The 22403-nt window shown below is 43.8% G+C and overlaps 2 protein-coding genes across 2 annotated transcripts in view; one reads left to right on the forward strand and one right to left on the reverse strand.

Annotated features, from left to right (window-relative positions):
* Positions 1-10853, reverse strand: part of LRTM2 (leucine rich repeats and transmembrane domains 2) — a 30067-nt gene extending 19214 nt beyond the window's left edge. Inside the window, exon 1 of the mRNA XM_081957272.1 lies at positions 10717-10853. The gene's annotated coding sequence lies outside the window, so the exon portion shown is untranslated. The remainder of the gene's footprint in view (positions 1-10716) is intronic.
* The window catches only part of CACNA2D4 (calcium voltage-gated channel auxiliary subunit alpha2delta 4), a gene marked incomplete at both ends in the record, with an annotated part of 173230 nt that overhangs the window by 120488 nt on the left and 30339 nt on the right, over positions 1-22403 (forward strand). The window contains 2 exons of the mRNA XM_081958700.1: positions 15758-15819; positions 17869-17883. Coding sequence (XP_081814826.1) covers positions 15758-15819; positions 17869-17883 — 77 coding nt within the window. The remainder of the gene's footprint in view (positions 1-15757; positions 15820-17868; positions 17884-22403) is intronic.

A 22403-nucleotide genomic window follows, 5' to 3' on the forward strand; every position in this document is an offset into this window, starting at 1 on the left:
TGTTTAAGGTAAAGGTTCCTCTCGCACATATGTGCTACTCATTCCCAACTGTAGGGGGCGGTGTTCATCTCCGTTTCAAAGCCGAAAAGCCAGCGCTGTCCGTAGACATCTCCATGGTCATGTGGCCAGCATGACTAAAAGCCAAAGGCGCAAGGAACACTGTTACCTTCCCACCAAAGGTGGTTCCTATTTTTCTACTTGCATTTTTACATGCTTTCAAGCTGCTAGGTTGCAGAAGCTGGGACAAGTAACGGGAGCTCACTCCGTTACGCGGCGCTAGGGCTTCGAACCGCCGAACTGCCGATCTTTCTGATAGACAAGCTCAGTGTCTTAGCCACCAAGCCACCGTATCCCTATAATAATGTTTAAAACAGCTATTTGCTTACATTTGATTTGAAAAGGTAATACCATCACAGCCCGTCTCTTGTCAAAGCAATTGTGAATCTATGGTTATTACATTGATTACTGGTTTGTTAATTAGAATAAATTTATATCTTCTTTTTGACAAAAAAAATCAAAGTGCTATACGGTATTAATGAACTTAATTACATTAAAAGCTGTAGCCCCTAAAAACAAATTATCCCACCAAACCAGGAACTGGCAACTGATGTTTTCTTTGCTGTCTCATCCTTTTAAGAAATCTTTCTCCAAGGGCTTCTTCTAGGCTGAGAACCACAAAATTAAAAAATAAGTAATTTAAGAAAGGGATAATGTTCAAGACTAACTAATTAGCAGATGTGGTGCTCTGTATTAACTCAGCTCCAGTACATAGTAATAGTGAGAAAATGTGAGAGACAGCAATAATCTGGAGGCCCATAAAGTTATGTAATTAAATGTAGAGAAAAAGACTTCAGAGCTCTTTTATCGAACTTTATCAAAGGTCTGATTGCTGGAAATGGCTATTGTTTCCTGCCTGTTATGAGCTTCCTGCTCAGTCCTAATGGACTATTATGGAAGAGTACAGAACATTGGACCAGCTGAACTAATCTAGAAGGATGCTTAGGTATTTTAGAGACAGGCGGGCAAGGAAAACAGTGCACGCTTCTACTCTAGCTGTGTCACACTAAATAGGTTATTTTAACTGTAGGTCCAAAAGAATCCGCAGTTAGTGTTTTTGGATGAACAGATCGGCTTGGAGCTAACTAATTCTCTAGAGCAGTGTTTTTCAATCTTGGCAACTTGAAAGTGTCTCGACTTCAACTCCCAGAATTCCCCAGCTAGACCCACTGCTTTAGAGACTGGTTCTATCAAGATTCCCATGGGGGAATTCCTGGACTGCAGAGTTTACACATCTATACAGTTGAACAGAGGCATTTTCTGAGTTTCTCAAATGACCGCTTGCTTGCTTTCATCTTCAATCACTCCATCCTCGTATTGGAGAAAAGAAACGGTACAGCTCTGAAGTAGGAAAAAGGTTGCATGTGAAGTTGGAGGAACACTTTTCAAAGCCACCCAAGAACAGTTGTTGCATGTGGGTGTCAGTTTATCACCCGCCTTGTCAATTCTAATCCAAATCCCAATTTTTTGTCTCTCTCGGCTGCAGAGGAAAAGGCCTTCTGCGCAGACAGAAGTTTAATTTTCTGCAAAGATTAATCTCATGATCAGCAGCGGCTCAGGATGCTAATCCCCTGACACACACACACACACACACACACACACACACAGAGAAACAGGGTTTCTGAGCTCAGCAGAAATAACAGGAGGATTGATCGGTAGGGAGAGGGTGCTACTGCACAAATTCCACTTTTGCGCATGGATTTGCTGAAACCTGATGCGTGGACACCATTGTCCCCTGTTTGATCACTCTGAGGATGAGATGCTTGTGACATACACTCTCAGGTGACTTGATTCCCAATTCTGCAACTGTTAAGAAATGTTCATTTAGCATTATATAAGACAGAGGGGAAGGAAAATAGGAGGGATTGAGGAAATTCTAATTGTGCTTTTGGTTTATTAAACCAGCTAAGAGCCCTCAAGGTTTCTGACAGTACACTAATATATTTCCACTTACAAACACTTGGGAGAACATTTTTGTTCTAAGGATGCAGGTCGCTAGAAAAACAAAAAGATCAAGATGCACGAGATTCAAAGCTAATTATTTTGGGTGCATCTGTGGATTTATGTAAATGTTTGGGTGTAGAGGGAGGGAAGAGGGAAGGAGGGAAATAGAAATATTTGTGATAGATGTTGTTAACAAGGTGGACCCAAGATCATAATCTCCCTACAGATAATCCAGAATTGTTTCAGTTCATGAGTTAGGAAACTTCACAAATACCTCCTTACTTTCTCTGGCATATCACTGTCATTCTTTTCTAAGGAGAAAAGAAATATTGATCAACCCTTTATTGCAGGGGTGTCCAAACTTGGCAACTTTAAGACTTGTGGACTTCAACTCCCAGAATTCCCCAGCCAGCAGAGCTGGCTGGGGAATTCTGGGAGTTGAAGTCCACAAGTCTTAAAGTTGCCAAGTTTGGACACCCCTGCTTTATTGTCTCTACCTTTGCAGTACTTACTACTTATTCATTTGCTAAGCAAATTTATATTTAAATTATTGGTGGGATGTTTAAATTTATGTTTATTTGGCACCAGGAAACTATGTATGATTCAGATAACTCAGCTTTCCATCCTTCCAAAGTTGGCAAAATGAAAAGCCAGATTATTAGGGGCAATTTGCAAATAATGCAAAACCCCCAGAGAGTGCTGGAAAGTGCTTTGGGACGGTATATAAGTCTAAATACTATTTCTATTGCTACTGCTATTCTGGGCACCACTTTTCTAGAAAGCTGTTGATAGATTAGGCACGGTGGGTTTCACATTTTGTTACCACCGGTTCGACCTGCCTGTGCCCACTCGCTTCACATGCGCCTGGCCTCAAAAACATGATGGCATTGAGTCTACCCGTGATTTCAGCTACCGGTTCGGGCGAACCAGTCCGAAACAGTTGAATACCACCTCTTGATTAGGGCAGGTTCATAGGAAGGTGACTTCAGACACACCCTGTGAAGACAAGCTGAAGAAACTGGGGATGTTCAATCTGGGGAAATATCTGAGAGGTAGGTTGACAATTTTTTTAACTTCCGATTCGGGCGCGCTCCCGGGCACGTGTGACGTTTCTGCGCCTGCACAAAAGCATCTGGGTGGGTGGGCGGAGCTCCTGCTGCCTCTACTACCGGTTCGGCTGATCCAGGCTGAACTGGCTGCAACCCACCTCTGCTGAGAGGCAACACAGTTCAGACAGTGAAAGGATGTCATAGGGAAGGTAGTCAGGAACTATTTTTCGTGGCTGCAAAAACCAGCAATAAGGCATTGAAGTGCAGCTACTTGGATTTCATTTCAATGAAAATACACCAAACTTTCTGACCATAAGCTCTCTCAACAGTGGCAGAGGCCACCTGTGGAAGGGTTGGTTCTCTATCCCCAGAGATAATGTATGTGTTACTTTGCTTGCTGGGGCATGGATACACTCCTACTCAACAGATTCTGGATTTTGAGAAACTATATATTGCCTCTCAAGGATGGCTTTCCTCCACATTGCAGAAGGTAGATTAGAAAATTATTATGGTTCCTTACAACTCCACGGTTTTATGAGTCTAAGCGTTTCAGGGCCCTCATTATCTGCTGCGCAAGACAGCAGCCTCAACCCCGCCTAATTGTACTATCAGTACCGGCTGAGAGATTATCCTGTGCTTTTAAAGACTTTTTTCTTGGTTGTTTCTTCTTCTCAAAATGGAGTACAGAATTAAAGACGTGGCGAAATGTTGCATGAATTAAGGACTAAGCTACACTTCCGTTGCTATCGTCTGATGTTTAATTAGGATCCAACCCCAACTGTGCAGATTATAATGGCATGGCATGGATTTTGAAGCTATGGTACCAGAGTTCTGTGTCTCCAATGCAAGCTCCATGCCCAAAATGCAGCGTATGCTCTCTTATTTGGGTGACTATGGTTAATACTATAAGTGTATGTATATGGCAGTGGTCGTATATGGCTATATTTCAGGTAGCAGAGCAGGTTCACCAGATCATGAAACAGGGGGGAAAAAACCATATTCCAATGCCAACCAGTCTTGCCTTGCTAGGGAGTGATTTGTGAAAAATATCCCATGTGGGCAAGAGTGAAAGGGAAAGATGAACTGGAAAAAAAGAGTGATGTGGATAAAAGGAAGGAACTCTTGAATGGATTATGATGCTTTTAGGCTTAATTCCCCCCAGACACACACAAACACTTTTATTTTCTGAATACAGCCTACTTGACACACCTTAACCCTGTGGCACATTTGTTGTTTACATTTTCCTATTGCGATTTTTGGCACTGTGCCTATGCTAGAGGCAAATCAGCAGATTTCCATGACAACACCTGTCTGTTCTTATTAAATCATCATACAGGGGGACGAGCAATGCTAGGGTAAGAAAACCCTCTGTAGCCAGTATCAGTAATGAAAGCAACTGCTAATAATATCATTTCTTGAGTGCGTAATGTGGTAGGCAGAGAATTCTCACTGTGCTAGAGAACAGGAAGATACACTGTGGATGGCAAGATAGAATAGCATTCATGAAAGTAGCAATGATAAGTAGCTATCTGTGGGAATGGGACAACTTACCACAGCCAACTTGTTGCTCATCATGGCCAACTCACCGCAGTCAACTCACCATGGCCAAATTGCCATGAGACAATGTAAAAATTCTATTTCATTATTTAGAATAAATAAACATTATTTTCATTTTTGCCATTCGCATTTCATTCTGTCCTTCCTTTTGCATCCTTTCTTTAATGATTCTATTCCACCGTTTCTTTGATATTAGTGTAACTCTTGACCCGCAGCGAGCTGTCCTGCAGTGAGCTGGCCATGGAAAGTTGGTCATGGTGACTTAGCCGTGGCAAATTGTCATAGACCTGCTATCTGTAGACTCCTTGGTGGAGAAGGAAGCCTAGTTTGGAAATTCTTATAAATGGCCATGAAATAATCACAGCAAAGATATGTGAATCAGAGGCTGATAGTGTCCCAGTCCCCTCTCTTGACTTAGGAACAATCATAGAAAGCTACATTTGCCTCCGAAATTCAACTTCTTCCCTATCTCAATTTAGTTCAAATGTTCTACTTCTACCACTTTTGAACTCAGATCTCAAGCAGTAACTGTAGAAACCTCTTGCATCAATGGGAAGTCAAGAAGTCATTCTGAAAGCTGTTTATGAAAAATCCACTCTAAAAACATGCTTATGTGAATGGTATTATGAATTCTCATATTTATTCAAATTTGTTTTATGAGATTTTACACCACGCTACCGTTTTTGCAGCATCAGAACATTTGCAGTTTCATAGTCAACCAATGTCATTCTCCAACATGAAGCACATGACATTTTAATTCTGCAAAACGCATTGCCAAGTGCAGTCACAAAAAAGCTGCTGATATGCACAAGCGACTGTTTATGCAGGCTTAAATCAATGCAAAACGTGATGCCTTGTAGTCACAAAGGCGTAAGATCTTTTTTTTTTTAGATATTTTGGCCAGTTACATAATAATCCATTGCCACATTATAGAAAACAAGGAGGAAGCTTTCTTTAGAAGACAGCAGACAGCTTCTGAAGAAACAAATGCGAACTTTTTCTTTGGAAAAAGAAAAGTGAATTTGCACAAACTGTTAGGCTATTGTGGGAGCTGTTATTCACTCTTTTAGGGAGAGAAATAAGCACTCCCACAGTTTAATGATGTCATGCAGGAACAGCTTCTCAAACATTATACTTTAAGGTACAAATGAAAGGTATTTATTTCCCAATTGCAGAATATTTTAATATGAATATCCGTGCAAGCAGAAATGCAAAAAGACCTATGATTCTGCACATCTGAGTTATAGTTAGAATAAGTCCCTTTCCTCTTCTACCCTCCCCTTCAAAAAAAGTTATGTAGAATTATGGAAAATAATTTATTATAAAATCCCCGTCACTTCCCCAAATCCCCACTTCTCAAGCTTTTAGACTAACCCTAACATAATTCCCATGCAGACCTGTGTTACGGTGCATCTCGACTTTCTTTTGACCAGAATATGTGAAAAGTTCTACCTTCCTTTTTAAATCTACATCTTTGGCTAATGATCCCCAAAATGGACTCACTCTTCTCCTTAAACAGAACTGAATTCATAATGAACTCTCAAAAGGCCTTCCACTTTATTTCTGTTTCTGCCTCAATTAACTTCATGAATTTGTTGCCCTTGATTACTTCTATGGTATAAATGCTTAGCATCCCATAAACCAGAGGAAAGCTTTAACGTACAGATTTTTACAGAGGAATGTTCTGTGCTCTCAAAGCTTCCCTTGGTTCTCCCCATGCAAAACCTAACAGAAACTTCAGAGGCATCAGGAAAATTAAGAGCATTGTCAAATGTTGCCATGCTGCTTGCCAAAATATACTTCCTTTCCTCCAGTCCACAGCATGAAAAAGGTTTGGAAAAAAACTATCGAGTTCTATTTAGGCTTTACGGTTTGAAAATCCAGAGGTCTGGCTACTTTACGAATGTTCCTGCTTGACAAGTTCTGTTTAATGGGTCTGTTCTTTGATTGATGGCAAGGACGTCAATAGCAAAGCCATAAAGTTTTACATCTATGCCACTGAGTTTATGGTCAACATTATTAATGGTGATATGTAAGCCCAACTATAGTCACTGTCTGAAGTGGAGATATTGTAGTCAATAGGAAATTCACATTCTTAGAAAACCTGGACAAAATAACCCAAAGAAGGCTGGATTCAACAGAAATAACTTATTTATTTCCTTCTTCCAATCGTGTCAGAATAAACTATATGTTTTCATCTAGCTTTGTCATCACACAATGTTCCATGTTCAAATTTGACTTCCAGATACCTCTTACCATATTACTTGGATGCTGCATAGTGCTTAAGCTATTACCCAATAGAGGGAGAGAAAATGATGAATGGGTAGCATCTTTAGACCAAACAATCAAAAATAATAATTTGGTGCACTTGCAAACAATACTCTTAGGTATAGTCTTTCCCCATTTACACTTAACTGTGGCATGAACATTCCTGGCTACTCTTAATTCTGCCACATCCTAATGAGGTTGCTTGGATTTGAACAGCTGTGATCGCAGGGATTTGCTTGATAAAATTGGGGGGAGGGAACCAGTTCTCTCTCTCTCTCTCTCTCTCCCTCCCTCCCTCCCTCCCTCCATCTCCTGTTTCACAGGGCAAACCACTCCATGCCCATCAGCTATGATTCACACTGCATAGAATAGGATAGAATAGAATAGAAGGAAGGGACCTTGGGGGTCTTCTAGGCCAACCCCCTGCTTGGCAGGGAACCCTAAACAACTTCAAATAAATGTTATCCAATCTCTTCTTAAATGCTTCCAGTGTTGGAGCATTCAGAACTTCTGGAGGCAAGCTGTTCCACTGATTAATTGTTCTAACTGCCAAGAAATTTCTCCTTAGTTCTAAGTTGCTTCTCTCCTTGATTAGTTTCCACCCATTGCTTCTTGTTCTACCCTCAGGTGCCTTGGAGAATAGCTTGACTCCCTCTTCTTTGTGGCAACCCCTGAGATATTGAAACACTGCTATCATGTCTCCCCTAGTCCTTCTTTTCATTAAACTAGACATATCCAGTGCTTTTGAACTTGAGTTTTAGGGGTTTTTTTCTGGAATACCTGAGCAAATTTTGACATATGGCTAAATTACCTGGTTTAGCCATTTGTTGAAATCCATCTCACCTCCATCTCCATCCTAATTTAAGAAGACTCAGCTGGGGATCTTGCAGAAGAGGCGAGGGACACAAGGCTGAATGAATCTCCCAAATCTTTCCTTTTACATACCCAGAAAGCAGTTAAGTGAGGAGAGCACTATTCGCCAGCATCAAGCCCACGAAAGAGAGGGATTCCCAATGGGGACAGCAAATGTATTGCTGGTAAACATGTTTCATCCAGCTCAAGGATTGGTGGACAGCACCTTACTTAGGCCATGGAAGAAATGCCTTAAAACAGGGGTGTCTAACTCGAGTTCATTGAGAGCCACCTCAGGGTTGTGTTTGACCTCAGGAGACCTTGGTGGGCATGGCCACAGTGGATGTGACCAGCTCGATGTCACGCATGTTGGGGGCCCGAGCACTCTGCCAGTGAAAACAGACTCCCGAGCTTCATTTTCGGCTGCGACGGCCTCCTGAAACCCTCTTCCAGCAAAAATGGAGCTCTGGAGAGTCCTTCGCTGTTTCCAGGGCAGGACCTAAGCACCCCACAGGCCTGGTCTGGCCCCCTGCCTGAAAAGGAGCAGCATGCCATAATTGAGAGCAGCAGCATCAGTCTTGCCCCCAATGGCTCTATCAGGAGCACAACTGCACTATCAAACCAACATTTTCCAATCCTCAAGGAGGAGGGTGGCGTTTGGCGAGTATTGGACCAATTGTAACTTTGGGTTGGTTTTTTTTATTTAAAACATTTATCATGCTGAAGAAAAGCAGGCAAGGAAATGAATGCTGTATGCCCGGTCCTTGTTGGGAAAGTGTGTGCTTGGTGCCCATGCGCTGTGTTTTAACAGATAGAAAGACACCCGACACAAGCTCCAACAGACACACACAAAACAGGCAGATATAATACAAATCTGTAAAAAGTGCTGGAGTCAAAACTCCCTTTTGTCACCTTCTGGACAAATCATTCCTAAGTAACCAAAATGAGAAAGGACAACGGTGCCCTTTTCTCTTCCTGCTTTCTTTGCCAGATGTCTCCTTCACAAAGACTGGCTGATCTCAAGGGCTGGCCTCTGGGTAGCAGGCACGTGCGCGCGTATGCGCATGAACCCTCCCCCTTTCTCCCCCCCCCCCCCCCCGCAACACACAAACACGCCTTTAGATAACTATTTTGGCTCCCTTTTGTGGCACAGAATCTCCGGGCTCTAGTGTTTGCCGGTGATGCAATAACAGGAGGAAAAGTAGATGGGCGAGAAAGCAGTTCTGGTGTGAAAAAAAAACCTCCTCTTTTCTGGGATCAAAACTTTCAACGGAGGAGCCTTTGGCCAACAAACAGGCTCCTTCTCCACCCTCCCCTCCAACATCTTCATCCTCCTCCTCTTACTCAAGTAGCCCTTCTTTTTAATCTCTCTCTCTTTCCCTCCCTCCCTCCCTCTCTCTCTTTCCCTCCCCCCTCTCTCTCCCTCTCTCCCTCTCTCTCTATCCCTCTCCCTCTCTCTCTCTCTTTCCCTCCCCCCTCTCTCCCTCTCTCCCTCTCTCTCTATCCCTCTCCCTCTCTCTCTTTCCCTCCCCCCTCTCTCACCCTCTCTCCCTCTCTCTCTATCCCTCTCCCTCTCTATCTCTTTCCCTCCCCCCTCTCTCTCCCTCTCTCCCTCTCTCTCTCTCCCTCTCCCTCTCTCTCTTTCCCTCCCCCCTCTCTCCCTCTCTCCCTCTCTCTCTATCCCTCTCCCTCTCTCTCTTTCCCTCCCCCCTCTCTCTCCCTCTCTCTCTCTCCCTCTCCCTCTCTCTCTTTCCCTCCCCCCTCTCTCTCCCTCTCTCCCTCTCTCTCTCCCTCTCCCTCTCTATCTCTTTCCCTCCCTCTCTCTCTGTCCCTCCCTCTCTCTCTCCCTGTCTCTCTCTTTCCCTCCCCCCTCTCTCTCCCTCTCTCCCTCTCTCTCTATCCCTCTCCCTCTCTCTCTCTCTCTTTCCCTCCCCCCTCTCTCTCCCTCTCTCCCTCTCTCTCTATCCCTGTCCCTCTCTATCTCTTTCCCTCCCTCCCTCCCTCCCTCCCTCCCTCTCTGTCCCTCCCTCTCTCTCTCCCTCTCTCTCTCTCTTTCCCTCCCTCCCTCTCTGTCCCCCCCTCTCTCTCTCCCTCTCTCTCTCTCCCTCTCCCTCTCTCTCTTTCCCTCCCCCCTCTCTCTCCCTCTCTCCCTCTCTCTCTCCCTCTCCCTCTCTATCTCTTTCCCTCCCTCCCTCTCTGTCCCTCCCTCTCTCTCTCCCTGTCTCTCTCTTTCCCTCCCCCCTCTCTCTCCCTCTCTCCCTCTCTCTCTATCCCTCTCCCTCTCTCTCTCTCTCTTTCCCTCCCCCCTCTCTCTCCCTCTCTCCCTCTCTCTCTATCCCTCTCCCTCTCTCTCTTTCCCTCCCCCCTCTCTCTCCCTCTCTCCCTCTCTCTCTATCCCTGTCCCTCTCTATCTCTTTCCCTCCCTCCCTCCCTCCCTCCCTCTCTGTCCCTCCCTCTCTCTCTCCCTCTCTCTCTCTCTTTCCCTCCCTCCCTCTCTGTCCCCCCCCTCTCTCTCCCTCTCTCCCTCTCTCTCCCTCCCTCCCTTCCTCTCCCTCTATTCCCCCCCCTCTCTCTTCAGCTCCTCAGCTACCAAACGGTCCCCAGCCAGCCTGCCCGCTGGCTCCTCTCTCCCTTCGCAGCTTCCATGTCTGGCACTTTCCCGGGCGAAACGGCTCCTTGTTGGGCACCGAGGAAGAGCCGGCGCTCTACGGATGGCAGGGAGGACGTTCGCCCGGGACTGCAGAAACAAGGGCAGCGCCGGCTCTTCCAGGGCTGGCAGGTGCCGCGTCCTCCGTCCGCTTCCCCGGACCTGGCTCGATCCCAAATGTCCGCCCTAGAGTGGCCCTTCGCCGGCCACTCGCCCCCAACCGGGGCGCCCCCGCACCTTCTCTCGGGGTCCTGAGGGAGCGACGCTTCCCTCTGGGCGCCCAGCGGAGGGAAGCCTCCGGGGAAAGCCGGGGACCCGCTCCCACCGAGCCCCGCCACTTACCGCTCTCCTCGGCCTGGGACGGGCGCTGCTCGGGATCGCCCGGAGCCCCCCTGCCCGGCTAGCCCCAGCTTCCAGGGCGAGCAAGGCTGGCGGGGCACCGCTCGGCATCAGCCCCCTTTTAGCCCCGCGTGGCTCCGGAAGCGCGGCCGGGGAGCCCGCGCGGGAAAGGCTGGGGACGACGCGCGGTCTTCGGAGCGGTCGCCAAAGCGCCAAGTGGGCAGGAGGAGGAGGAGGAGGAGGAGGAGGAGGAGGGAGGGGAGGCAAGGAGAGACCGAGCCGGTGGAGTGACAGCTGGGGGGTACATCGGCGATGACAGCAATGCACACGCAGCACACACGCACGCGCGCGCACTCACACAGACACATTCCCAGTGCGAAGGGACTGACTCAGAGGTGCGGGCAGGCTCCGCTTTCCCTCCCTCCCTCCCTCCCCAGCCTCAAAGTCCAAGACTCCGAAGGGGCCCTCCGCTCTCTCCCTTCCCGCCCCTTCAGCAGGTGCTTTCGCGTGGCTGGAATTCCTTTCCTTCCTCCCTCCCTCCTTCCTTTCTAACATCCCTCCTCCTTCCTACCTTCTCTCCCTCCTTCTTCCTTTCTTCCTTCCTTCCTTCCTTCCTTCCTTCCTTCACTCTTTCTTTCTTTCTTTCCCTCCCTCCCTTCTTCCTTCCTAACCTCCATCCCTCTTTCTTTCTTTCCTCCCTGCCTCCTTCCTTCCTTCCTTTCTCCTTCCATCCTTCCTAACCTATCTACCTCTTTCTTTCTTTCCTCTCTCCCTCCCTCCTTCCTTCCTAACTTCCCTCCTTCCTCCTCCCTCCTTCCTTCCTACATTCCCTTTCTTTCTTTCCTTCCTTCCTTCCTCCTTCCTTCCTAACCTCCCTCCCTTTCTTTTTCTTTCTTTCTTTCCTTCCTCCTTCCTTCCATTCTTCCTTCCTTCCTAACCTCCCTCCCTCTTTCTTTCTTTCCTTCCTCCCTTCCTTCTCCCTTACTTCCTAACCTCCCTCCCTTTCTTTTTCTTTCTTTCTTTCTTTCCTTCCTCCTTCCCTCCTTTCTTCCTTCCTTCCTTCCTAACCTCCCTCCCTATTTCTTTCTTTCTTTCCTTCCTTCCTCCTCCCTTACTTCCTAACCTCCCTCCCTTTCTTTTTCTTTCTTTCTTTCCTTCCTCCTTCCCTCCTTTCTTCCTTCCTTCCTTCCTTCCTAACCTCCCTCCCTATTTCTTTCTTTCCTTCCTTCCTAACCTCCCACCCTCTTTCCTTGTTTGTTTCTTTCCTCCCTCCCTTCTTCCTGACCTCTCTCCCTCCTTCTTCCTTCCTTCCTTCCTTCCTTCCTTCCCATAACCCCCGTCATTCAGAGCAGGGTAACCTTTGGGCGCTCAGCCTCTGCCCAAAGCAGATCCACCCGGAGACCCACAGCTCTTTTTCCTCCTTTGCTCTTTTTTCCTGCTTGACTTGAGAAAAAAAAGCCGGGAGGAAATTGAAGAGGAATTGAAGAGAAAGCCTTTGACAGCTGCACAGGGAACAACCAGCCATCCAACACCAACATCACCCCTGGGAAAAAGTGAGGGCCGCGACCCTGTTTCCCAGCCAGTTTGGGGTCGCAGGGATCCAGCTCAAGGGTCATCCGAGGCTTCCGCTCCAGGGGCCTGGCTACAGTGGCCGGATCTCCTCGGGAAAGGGAGAAAGAGCAAGTGAAGGTTGTGTGGAAAGATGGTTACATTTTGGGTGTAAATTCAGCAGGGCAGCTGTTGAAAGAAAGCAATGAGCCAGAGACCAGCCACAGTGATGGTGCATTCATGGGTTCTTTAATATAACCCTCAGCGGTGAGCTTTAGGCTACATTTCATTCCTCCTTTTAGGTGTTACCCTAAAATTCAGTGAAGAGCTGAAACTGTATATTATAGAAAATGATTTCATATTATTCAGTTTTTATCCAGCCCCTTTTTTTTAAAGGTAGCAAATAAATATGCAAAACAAAACATGGATTAAATCAACAGCCTTCGTTTGCCTTGTAAACCAATGGGTCTTTTTTTAATCTTTGGCTTAAGTGCCCTGTTCATTACTATGCATTGCCTCAGAAAAATGCTTCAGAGTGCATTGGGTGCAAATGCCACGCTTGTGCCTAACTCTTTAAAGCAATTGCGCTCACGTGTGTGCATGTCTGCATGAGTGTGGGCATGCAGTATAAATTTTCAAACCACATTACTCTTTTTTTATTATTTAAAAGCTGTTTAAATAGCTTTTAGGACCCAAGTGCATAGTTATCGCTGACAATGTGTTTCTTTCAGTGATGCAGAAATGCAGCTTGAACAGAAGGGTGGGTTCTTTTCATTTTATATTAATTCAAGGCTCAGACAGGAAATTACACAGGTCTATCCTCATCCCAAAGATGCATGCTCACAAAGTTTTTAATCCAACAATGGCAGATGTGGGCCTGATATCCGAGTAAGAACTGTAATGTGAGAATATGGCAGGCCCCACATTAGCTCTATAATAGGTTCTCACGTCCCTCTGTCTTTTCTTCCCCTATATCGTTCTATTTATTTTTCACTAGCTGATAACCTGGCATTGCTCAGGTATTTATTTATAGGGGGGGGAAATGTCCAGACCAGTGATGGATTTCCATTCTTTCGTGCGCACAACGCTTCTCTGCATGCGTCCAGGTAGGTGGGCGGAGCCTCCCGTCGCTGCCACTACGGGTTCGCCTGAACTGGGCTGAACTGGGAGCAACCCACCTCTGGTCCAGACCAAACATAATTTCTAATGTTGGATTTTCCCCCTTACCAGAGGGAGCCCTCTTGTGGAGTACTGTGGAGTATTGTTGCCATGGCAACTCTACTGTGCTGTACAGTAGAAGCCATTTTAAAGCACAACAGGTTATATCTTAACAGAACAGACACACCGAGGGGTTTGGTTGAAATTGCTCAAGGCGTTCCAGAGTTATGCTGGAACATACACACACACACACACAAAGAGAGAGAGGGAAAGGGAGAGGGAGAGACATATATATATATATATATATATATATATATATATATATATATATATATATATATATATATATATATATATACACACATACATACATACATACACACACACACAGAGGGAGAGACATATACATACATACATACATACATACATACATACATACATACATATATATATATATATATATATATATATATGTATATATACAGAGAGAGAGAGAGAGAGAGAGAGAGAGAGAGAGAGACTTTAACTACGTACATCACAATCCTAATTTTTGCAATAACTGTTCTGACGGTAAGTATCTTTGGGATAGGCAAGTGACAAAACACATGATATAATGCCAGCCTTTTAGATATTTGTGCATGTGACATCACAAGGATGGGACTTGTCTGATGACATTGTGGCAACTTTCTGGTTTCCAGAACATCATGGCAACTTTCTAATGCCCTTCTTTGTTGGATTTACGTATGCTTTTCATAGAATGCAAAGAATGAAAAACAGGGAGATTTCATTTTACTTATTTAAGACATTTCAAGCATTTATTTATTTAAGACATTTCACATTAATCCCTCCTCTGGAAAACATTACAAAGATGAAGGCACAACAATATATTTATACTAATCTATGTAAATTAATGCAATAAAGCCAGTCCAGTACCTTTTTTCCATCATTGTCACTTTGAGAATAGCATGCTTTTAAAATGAATGAATTGTAAAAGTCTTCCCTTAAAACCTAAGTTCAACCTGGCCGAAGTATGTAATAAGGCAATTCCATTTGTCCTGCTGACAGAAATACTTGACTTTCCCTCTCCTTAAATTGTGTCCATTCCTGCCAATGATTGCCAAAATTACTGCTTAACTCCATTCCTTTTAGTCAATAAAGATTTGCACTTAGAACTGTCTCTAAGTTGAGTCATGGCAACTGAACTTATATTTTTGTTGGCTTGAGATGTTTTGCTGCACATCTAAAATAGGACCAGACTAACCATGCAGTCAGAACCCCATCCATGTGTTATGCACAATGTCATACAAATGGGCGTAGCTTTAATCATGTAAGTATTTTGCACCCCAGTCAAGCCTTATCATGCAACCTAAGGCAAAGACAGACTACCTTGTTTTTATTGATGGAATAAAAGCCATTCTAGAGATTTTTAACAGCAAAGCCAGCTAGAGTACGCTGCATATAGGTAAAGGTTCCCCTTGCACATATGTGCTAGTTGTTCCCGACTCTAGGAGGCGGTGCTCATCTCTGTTTCTAAGCCGAAGAGCCAGTGCTGCCAAAGACATCTCCATGATCATGTGGCCAGCATGACTCAACGCCAAAGGTGCACGGAACACTGTTACCTTCCCACCAAAGGTGGTCCCTATTTTTCTACTTGCATTTTTAAATGCTTTTGAACGGCTAGGTTGGCAGAAGCTAGGACAAGTAACGGGAGCTCACTCCATTATACAGCACTAGGGATTCAAACTGCCGAACTGCTGACTTTTCGATCAACAAGCTCATCTTCTTAGCCACTGAGCTACCCTTTTGATGCACATGAGCAATAGTTTATTACCCAAAACAAGAGTATGATTGAATCAATCAACTAAATGGACTAGTTAATTAGTTAATTAAAAAACAATCTTGCAGATTTAATGAAACAGTGGGACAAAAAAATGTACGATTTTAAGCTAAGTTAACAGCTTTCTTCCATCTTTAGGGTAAGATGCTGACCGTGTCCCTTTAATGAATTTTAACTGCAAGAGATATATTATATAATTGTCTATGCATCAATTAAAGGGGGAAGGTATTTTGGCAGGCTGTTTTATCTTGATTGTGTTTAGTGGGAGTTAGGTGTCAGAATTTCAGTACAGCAGCTGATAGATCCGGTTCCATTCCCCTCGTTAAACCCCCTGACTCTCACTTTCTGATCTGATTCCGCATTTACCTGTTACTTGCACTTATAAGAGGTGTGACTTCCTCCAGGATCTCTGAGGAAAATGTCAGTTTCGCTCCAATAATCCATCTTTTTTTTTTCTAACCCTTCCCTCTTTTTTTTTTTTTTTTTCTGTTTTCCCCATAGCGGTGGGGGTGCAACTTAAATTGGAATGGCTCCGGCAGAAATTATGGGAGGCTACACAGCAGGTAAGCATACCAATGTGTTTATCAGGGGTGGGCTTCAAAAATTTCAGCAATGGGTCCTCTGCCCGGTTGCTGGGTGGCCGTGGCCAGGGTGGGTGTGAGCTTGTCAGCTTCCTGCACAACAGCGGACGGGGGGGCATTTTTGCCTTCCCCAGGCTCCAGAGGCTTTCCTCGAGCTTCAGGGAGGGCGAAAACTGCCTCCCCCAGAAAAAACGGCCCCGTTTCCAGCCTTCTGGAACTTCTAGGATGTTAGATTGGGTAATGAAAGGCACAAAAGGCTAAGATAACAGCAGCTCTTTATTCGGTCAAGTACAGGCATCCACTGAGTGAGAGGTCTGGCAGCTCCCTTTTTAAAGGGGAGCTGGCCAGCGCTTCAGCCAATCAGGTTTCTCTCTGTTCCCGCCTGAAAAGAGAGGACCTGGCTGGAAACTACTATTGTCCTTGCAACAAGTAGAGGGGGGAGTATCTAACATAGGAGGCCCATTTTCCTCCACAGGGGCCCTGCACTTACCTCGCATCCAAAATGGGCCGCGGGGAGACTCCTGGGAGCGGCAGGGTGGGCAGGGGGGAGGGGGAGGCCAGCCAGGGGTGGGATTTGGAGGTTCTCCAAACCGGCCATAATGTTAGCTACAGGTTCTCCCGAACACAGCCGAACCAGTAGCATCCCACCCCTGGTTTTAGTCGAGATAAAGAGTAAAATAAAGGATCACTACCGCATTTCTAGATGAACGGACCCTACTGATAGGGCTGGGCCAAGTGGCATTTCCCATACCAAATTCGCACATGAGTCCTTGGGAAATCTGTATTAAACAGATTTGAGCAAGAGATTAGTTTTCAAATTGCACATTTTGGTAATCCCTTGACAACTTTAATGCTGCATCTGCTGCCAATCTGTTCTGAGAACATTAACAATCCAAAGCCCAGCTTGGCATTAAATCCACTGCAGCTGAAACACTGAAATGGGGAATCATCTCTACCAGTTCAGTTATCCAAAAGCCACTTTGATTTCATCCAGAATGTTGCATGTGCCCCTTGCACATATTTCTTAATTAGGATTGTCATTCTTCCTTGCCTTACAAATTGATGCAAATAATGCCTTGGAGAGAATCTGGTGCTCTGTGCATTCAGCGGTGATTTATTTATTCATTTATCTATCAAAGGTATAGTACCACCCAATGTGGGGGATTACTCTAGGTCAGGGGTCACCAACCTTCAGACCTCAGGGACCACTAAATTCATAATTTTAAGTCCTATTGACCGGCTGGGTGGGCGTGGTTAGGTGGTCATGTGACTGGGTGGACGTGGCCAACTCGATGTCACTCACATTGAGGGGCACCTCGCCAGCCTCTACTTGCCCCTCCACTCCCAGCCATTCCTAGCCTCGCTGCCCAGGCTTCTTAGGGCCCCAACATCTTGTTTACCTTTGATGGCAGAGATTTTCATTAGTGAAGGATGTACTGATTTCACTGTTCTTTTGATAACCACAATCAACAGCATCTGTGGGAAAAGGCTAAAAAAGGCAGGATGGTAGTGTGATTGAAGATCTGGCCCTCGTTTTTTTTAACGCATTGTCGCAGATGATTCCAAAGGATGTGTCAGCCCAGAGCAAATCTCTCTCTCTCTCCCCCTCTCCCTCTCCCTCTCTCTCTCTCTCTCTCTCTCTATCTGATTTGATTTCATTTGAATGTAATTAAAACCAAATTAATTAATGGATTAACCTAATCCATTATTAATTAATATGATAAGCCATGTGCATTTAATAGGGATTTTCTCACATTAAAAATGTACAATGTAGAAGGCCATTCCTCAAGACAGAGAATGGGACAACTGCAATTTTGGAACCTGATACTGACCCCTTGGGAAGTGGTATATTTTAAGAGAAAATAAAGGTAAATTTCAACTTTTGCTCATATTTCTGTTCTCAGAATCCACAAAAATTTGTATAGGATGCTTTCTTTGGCTCTGTGTTACTCAACAGTGGATAGGTAAGGAGTGACTAATGGTCTTTTTTTCTCTTTCCGTTTCACGTTGCTTCTGTTTACTATCTTGCAGCCCAATGACACAGATGTAAGTAAAAAGATTTAAAGACCAAAATATTCCAGAGTACCTATGGATTATGTGCATCACTAAGCTTTGATTATTGTTTTGTCCTTTGTGTGCAAGATGTGGAGTTTGAATGTTCTTCTTTGTATACCCAAATATTACAGACAAATCAGATTAAGTTGCTAAAGACTGGGAACTGGCACAATAGAAACAGATTTCAAACTGATTAAATCTCAAATATATATGAAATAATCTAGCCAAACACTCTACAAATTCAATGAAGAAAAAAAAAGTCTTAAAGTATCAACCCCAATAGGAATCTGACTGCGAAGATTACAAAAAGCTGCTTAACAAATCTAAAACTCGGCAACTGAACTCAGCTTTGTATAACTATCTTTGCAAATGTGGGATATTTATGCATTGCACAATTTAAATATGAAGCTGTAATGGCATGTTTGAATTACTGGGATAGGGAGAGAGATGCTGCCTAGGGAATGATCAGACAAAAGAGGAGGGGGAACCCACAGCTGCTTAATGGGCAGAGAAAGAAACTCAGATAAGATGCTTCCTAACTTATCAGGCTATAAAAAGAGACAGCAGGAGGCTTATATTTTCAGACTTGCAAGATTCTGTTAATGTAGCCTTTACAATAAAATAGGATAATCTCTTCTAGTCATGTTTTCTGTCTGATCTACTTGGGAAGGCTGATATAAATCTTCAAGTCCACGCATACCTTCGTCTAGAGTCAGATCTTAGATACTACAACAAGCTAGTGAGGCAGGCACCTCGTTGGAGAATGTGATTCATGGCACAGACTGAGGGGAGAGATGAAACAGGGGCAAAGTTCAGCCCTTAATTTAAATGAGGTCAGATCTGACTGCAATGGGGTATTGCTGAAATGGTGTTCCTAATAACTGATTGGATTTCTTTTGAAACTTGGCTCGAGGTTCATGAATTAATTAGGGCATCTTTCAGAAACCTGACAATAAAGTTAAGAAAAGAAAAAAGAAAGAAATCAAAGAGAAAACTAAATGTGCAAGAAAAGAAAAAAGAAAAAAGATGCAAAGTGGTTCCTGATCTTTATAGAAGTTATAAGTACCTTTCTGTAGTGCCTGGTTCATATCATTCCATTCAGGTTACTATTGCACCTGCTGAAGTTCCTATACAGCAGGGGTGTCCAAACTTGGGAACTTTAAGACTTGTGGACTTCAACTCCCAGAATTCCCCAGGCAGCTGGCTGGGGAATTCTGGGAGTTGAAGTCCACAAGTCTTAAAGTTCCCAAGTTTGGACACCCCTGCTATACAGTCTCATCTGATACTCCAATTCCCCTTTAGTTTTTTTTTGAGAAATTCCCCCACCTTCTCAACATAATTCAATCAAACTCTGTTGTTTAGAATTAAAAACCACACTTCCAAATTATCCCATCAAAATTACATCTTTTCCTGTTTTAATCTATCAGTCAAATAGGAATACTCTTTTCTCTCATGCAAGATTCTAATAGGAGTTTTTTAGAACAATTTCATCTGCATTGGCAATCTTCAATTTATATTAAAATACTGCTGCAAAATGTGATGTTTTGTCTTCTTCTTGACAAAGTGCACCAAAACATCACTTGAAATATTTCTTATTCTCACAAGTTTTTTATTTATTATATATATCTTATTAATTTCTCCTGGAATATATCCTCCTCATCATAATCCAAAACATTTGCTGAAGTCATAGTTAAAAAGTAACCTTTTCTCTAATACCTTCAGCAGAATCCTCTGGAATTGCTCTAAATCTCAAGCAAAATTCCTTCTTTCTCAATTCCAGTACTCCCGTATTATCTAATACTCTTTCCAGGACTCTGTCCATAACTCTCCAAAATTTCCACTTTATTGTTAATTCACTTTGCATCTCTAGATACTTGTTTTACCTAGCTTTTGTTCTTCTCAACATCTTTTCATCTTTACAAGTCTTTGAATCACATTTTTTTTTTAAAAAGCTGTCAATTTAGTATGCAGTGGTTTAGTCAGTTTATTATAGTTTAGGTAACGTATTGCCCAATTTCGCAAACATTTTCTGAAGTAAATCTGGTGTAATTCCTCATTTGCAGGTTGTTCTAGCAAGCTGTTCTTTCCTCTGCTATTTTTTTCCACTTTTTTGATGGTTACCAAAGTGAAAGAGTAAAAGGAAAGCTTTCCCCCCCCCCCTCCACTTTTTTCTCTATTATTTTCTTGTGCCCTTAATATAGACTGGGGCCTTTTATGACTTGTGGGCCACATCCATCCCTTTGGATGTTTCTGTCCTGGCAGCAGTGGTGGGGTAGCAGGGAGGGCAGCGAGGGGGGTAGCACTGGCAACCCACTAGAACAATCCCAGGTTCTTATGCGTCCACCTCATCTTAATACTTCTATCCAAACGGCACTTTGTAGTGTCAGCATCACAGTTTAGCTCGTATTATTTTTATCTTTCTTTTTTAAAAAATCACCAATTGTCTGCACTCTTTATAGCAATTAAAAACATTCCCAAGAAGGTCTGGTTTGCTTGTCTATTTTAATTCCAATTAATTTAAAAGCAGTTTCACACACACACACACACACACCTGTCTCCTTTATAAGTTGTAAATTTTCTTACATCTATTTCTTGTTAAGCTTTTTGTTAAAAGTTTTTAAATCTTTAAAATCCTTTTCCCCCCCCCTCCCTCTTTTTAATCCACAAAGAATATTGACTCACTAAGTGGATTACCTTTATCCTGCCACTCAGAAAAATCTCTCTTTAGCTGTCAATCGATTACACCTGAAAGTGGATAAGAAAGTGCGGCTTTTGAGAACCTTGTGTCCATCGGGCCTTCATCCTTGCTAGGAACCTGATTCAAATTGCTCGACTCCCAGCCACTCTACTCCTGAGCTGACCACAAAAACCTCTTTTTGAATTAAATATTTTCTCTCCTTGTCTGGAAAGACAGCACCTGCCTGAATATGCCATCTGGCTACCGGTCTCCGCCGCAATGCCATCTCCTCTACATCAGGGATGTCTAGTCTGCGATAGATCCTCCCCCAGAAGCTAAACATATTTAAAATCTTAAAACCCATAGTAACACAGAGTACTGAGGGTAGAACAAGAAGCAATGGGTGGAAACTAATCAAGGAAAGAAGCAACTTAGAACTGAGGAGAAATTTCCTGACAGTTAGAACAATTAATCAGTGGAACAGAAGTTGCCTCCAGAAGTTGTGAATGCCCCAACACTGGAAGTCTTTAAGAAGATGTTGGATAGCCATTTGCCTGAAACGGTATAGGGTTTCCTGCCTAGGCAGGGGGTTGGACTAGAAGGCCTCCAAGGTCCCTTCCAACTCTACTATTGTATTGTATTGTATTGTATTGTACTTGAGCATCACCAATATGCAGCTTCTGAAAGCCAAGTGCTTGCTTTCCAGATTTTAATGTCCTAGGCATGCTTTGATGTAGTAGACACAACTCATCCTAAATATATTAAGGAAAACAACTTATAAGGGATGCGGTGGCTCAGCGGCTAAGACGCTGAGCTTGTTGATCAGAAAGGTCGGCTGTTCGGCGGTTTGAATCCCTAGCGCCGCGTAACAGAGTGAGCTCCCGTTACATGTCCCAGCTTCTGCCAACCTAGCAGTTTGAATTCAAGAAGAAAAATAGGAACCACCTTTGGTGGGAAGGCAACAGTGTTCCGTGCGCCTTCAGCATTTAATCATGCCGGCCACATGTCCATGGAGACGTCTTCAGACAGCACTGGCTCTTCGGCTTTGAAACAGAGATGAGTACCGCCTCCTAGAGTTGGGATCGACTAGCACATTTGTACAAGGGGAATCTTTACCTTTACCTTAAACTTTATATGAAAGACAGACTAATTTGTACACATGGCACAATGTTTATCCAACAAGGAATATTTACTGCATTTTCTGCAGCCAGCCAAACATTTTAATTATTTTGCAGACAAATATTGAAATGGTAAACAGGCTAGGACAATATGATTGTCCCAATCAGCTTTTGTCTTTGGGAAATATTTGCATTCCTGATTGTTAATCAGAGGGATGGGATGTTCACTCTAAAAGCTGATTTACATCTACATCTCAATTCTGGTCCTCATAGCTTCTTGATGCATTTCATAATATAGAAGCAATTAGAAGATTTTATAGCCAACTTTACGGCTGGGCTTACCCACACAAACAAGTAAATGTTTGTATCAAACAAATTCCTTTTACATGATCTCTCCCAGAGATGACATTGAATTGGATGGAGGAAGCCTCTCTTTTTAAAAGCCACCCTAATATACAAAGATAAAAATGGGATTTTTACTTCTCCCCAAAACCTCCCAGAAGCATCTTATAGCAGGGGTGTCCAAACTTGGGAACTTTAAGACGTGTGGACTTCAACTCCCAGAATTCCCCAGCCAGGCTGGCTGGGGAATTCTGGAAGTTGAAGTCCACACGTCTTAAAGTTCCCAAGTTTGGACACCCCTGTCTTATCATGTCCCTGGTTTTACAAAGATTGCCAAATACTTGTATTAGCTTTTTAAACATATATTTTTCATC

The sequence above is a fragment of the Natrix helvetica genome (genome assembly GCF_964273705.1).
Source record: "Natrix helvetica genome assembly, chromosome: 6".
NCBI lineage: Eukaryota > Metazoa > Chordata > Lepidosauria > Squamata > Natricidae > Natrix > Natrix helvetica.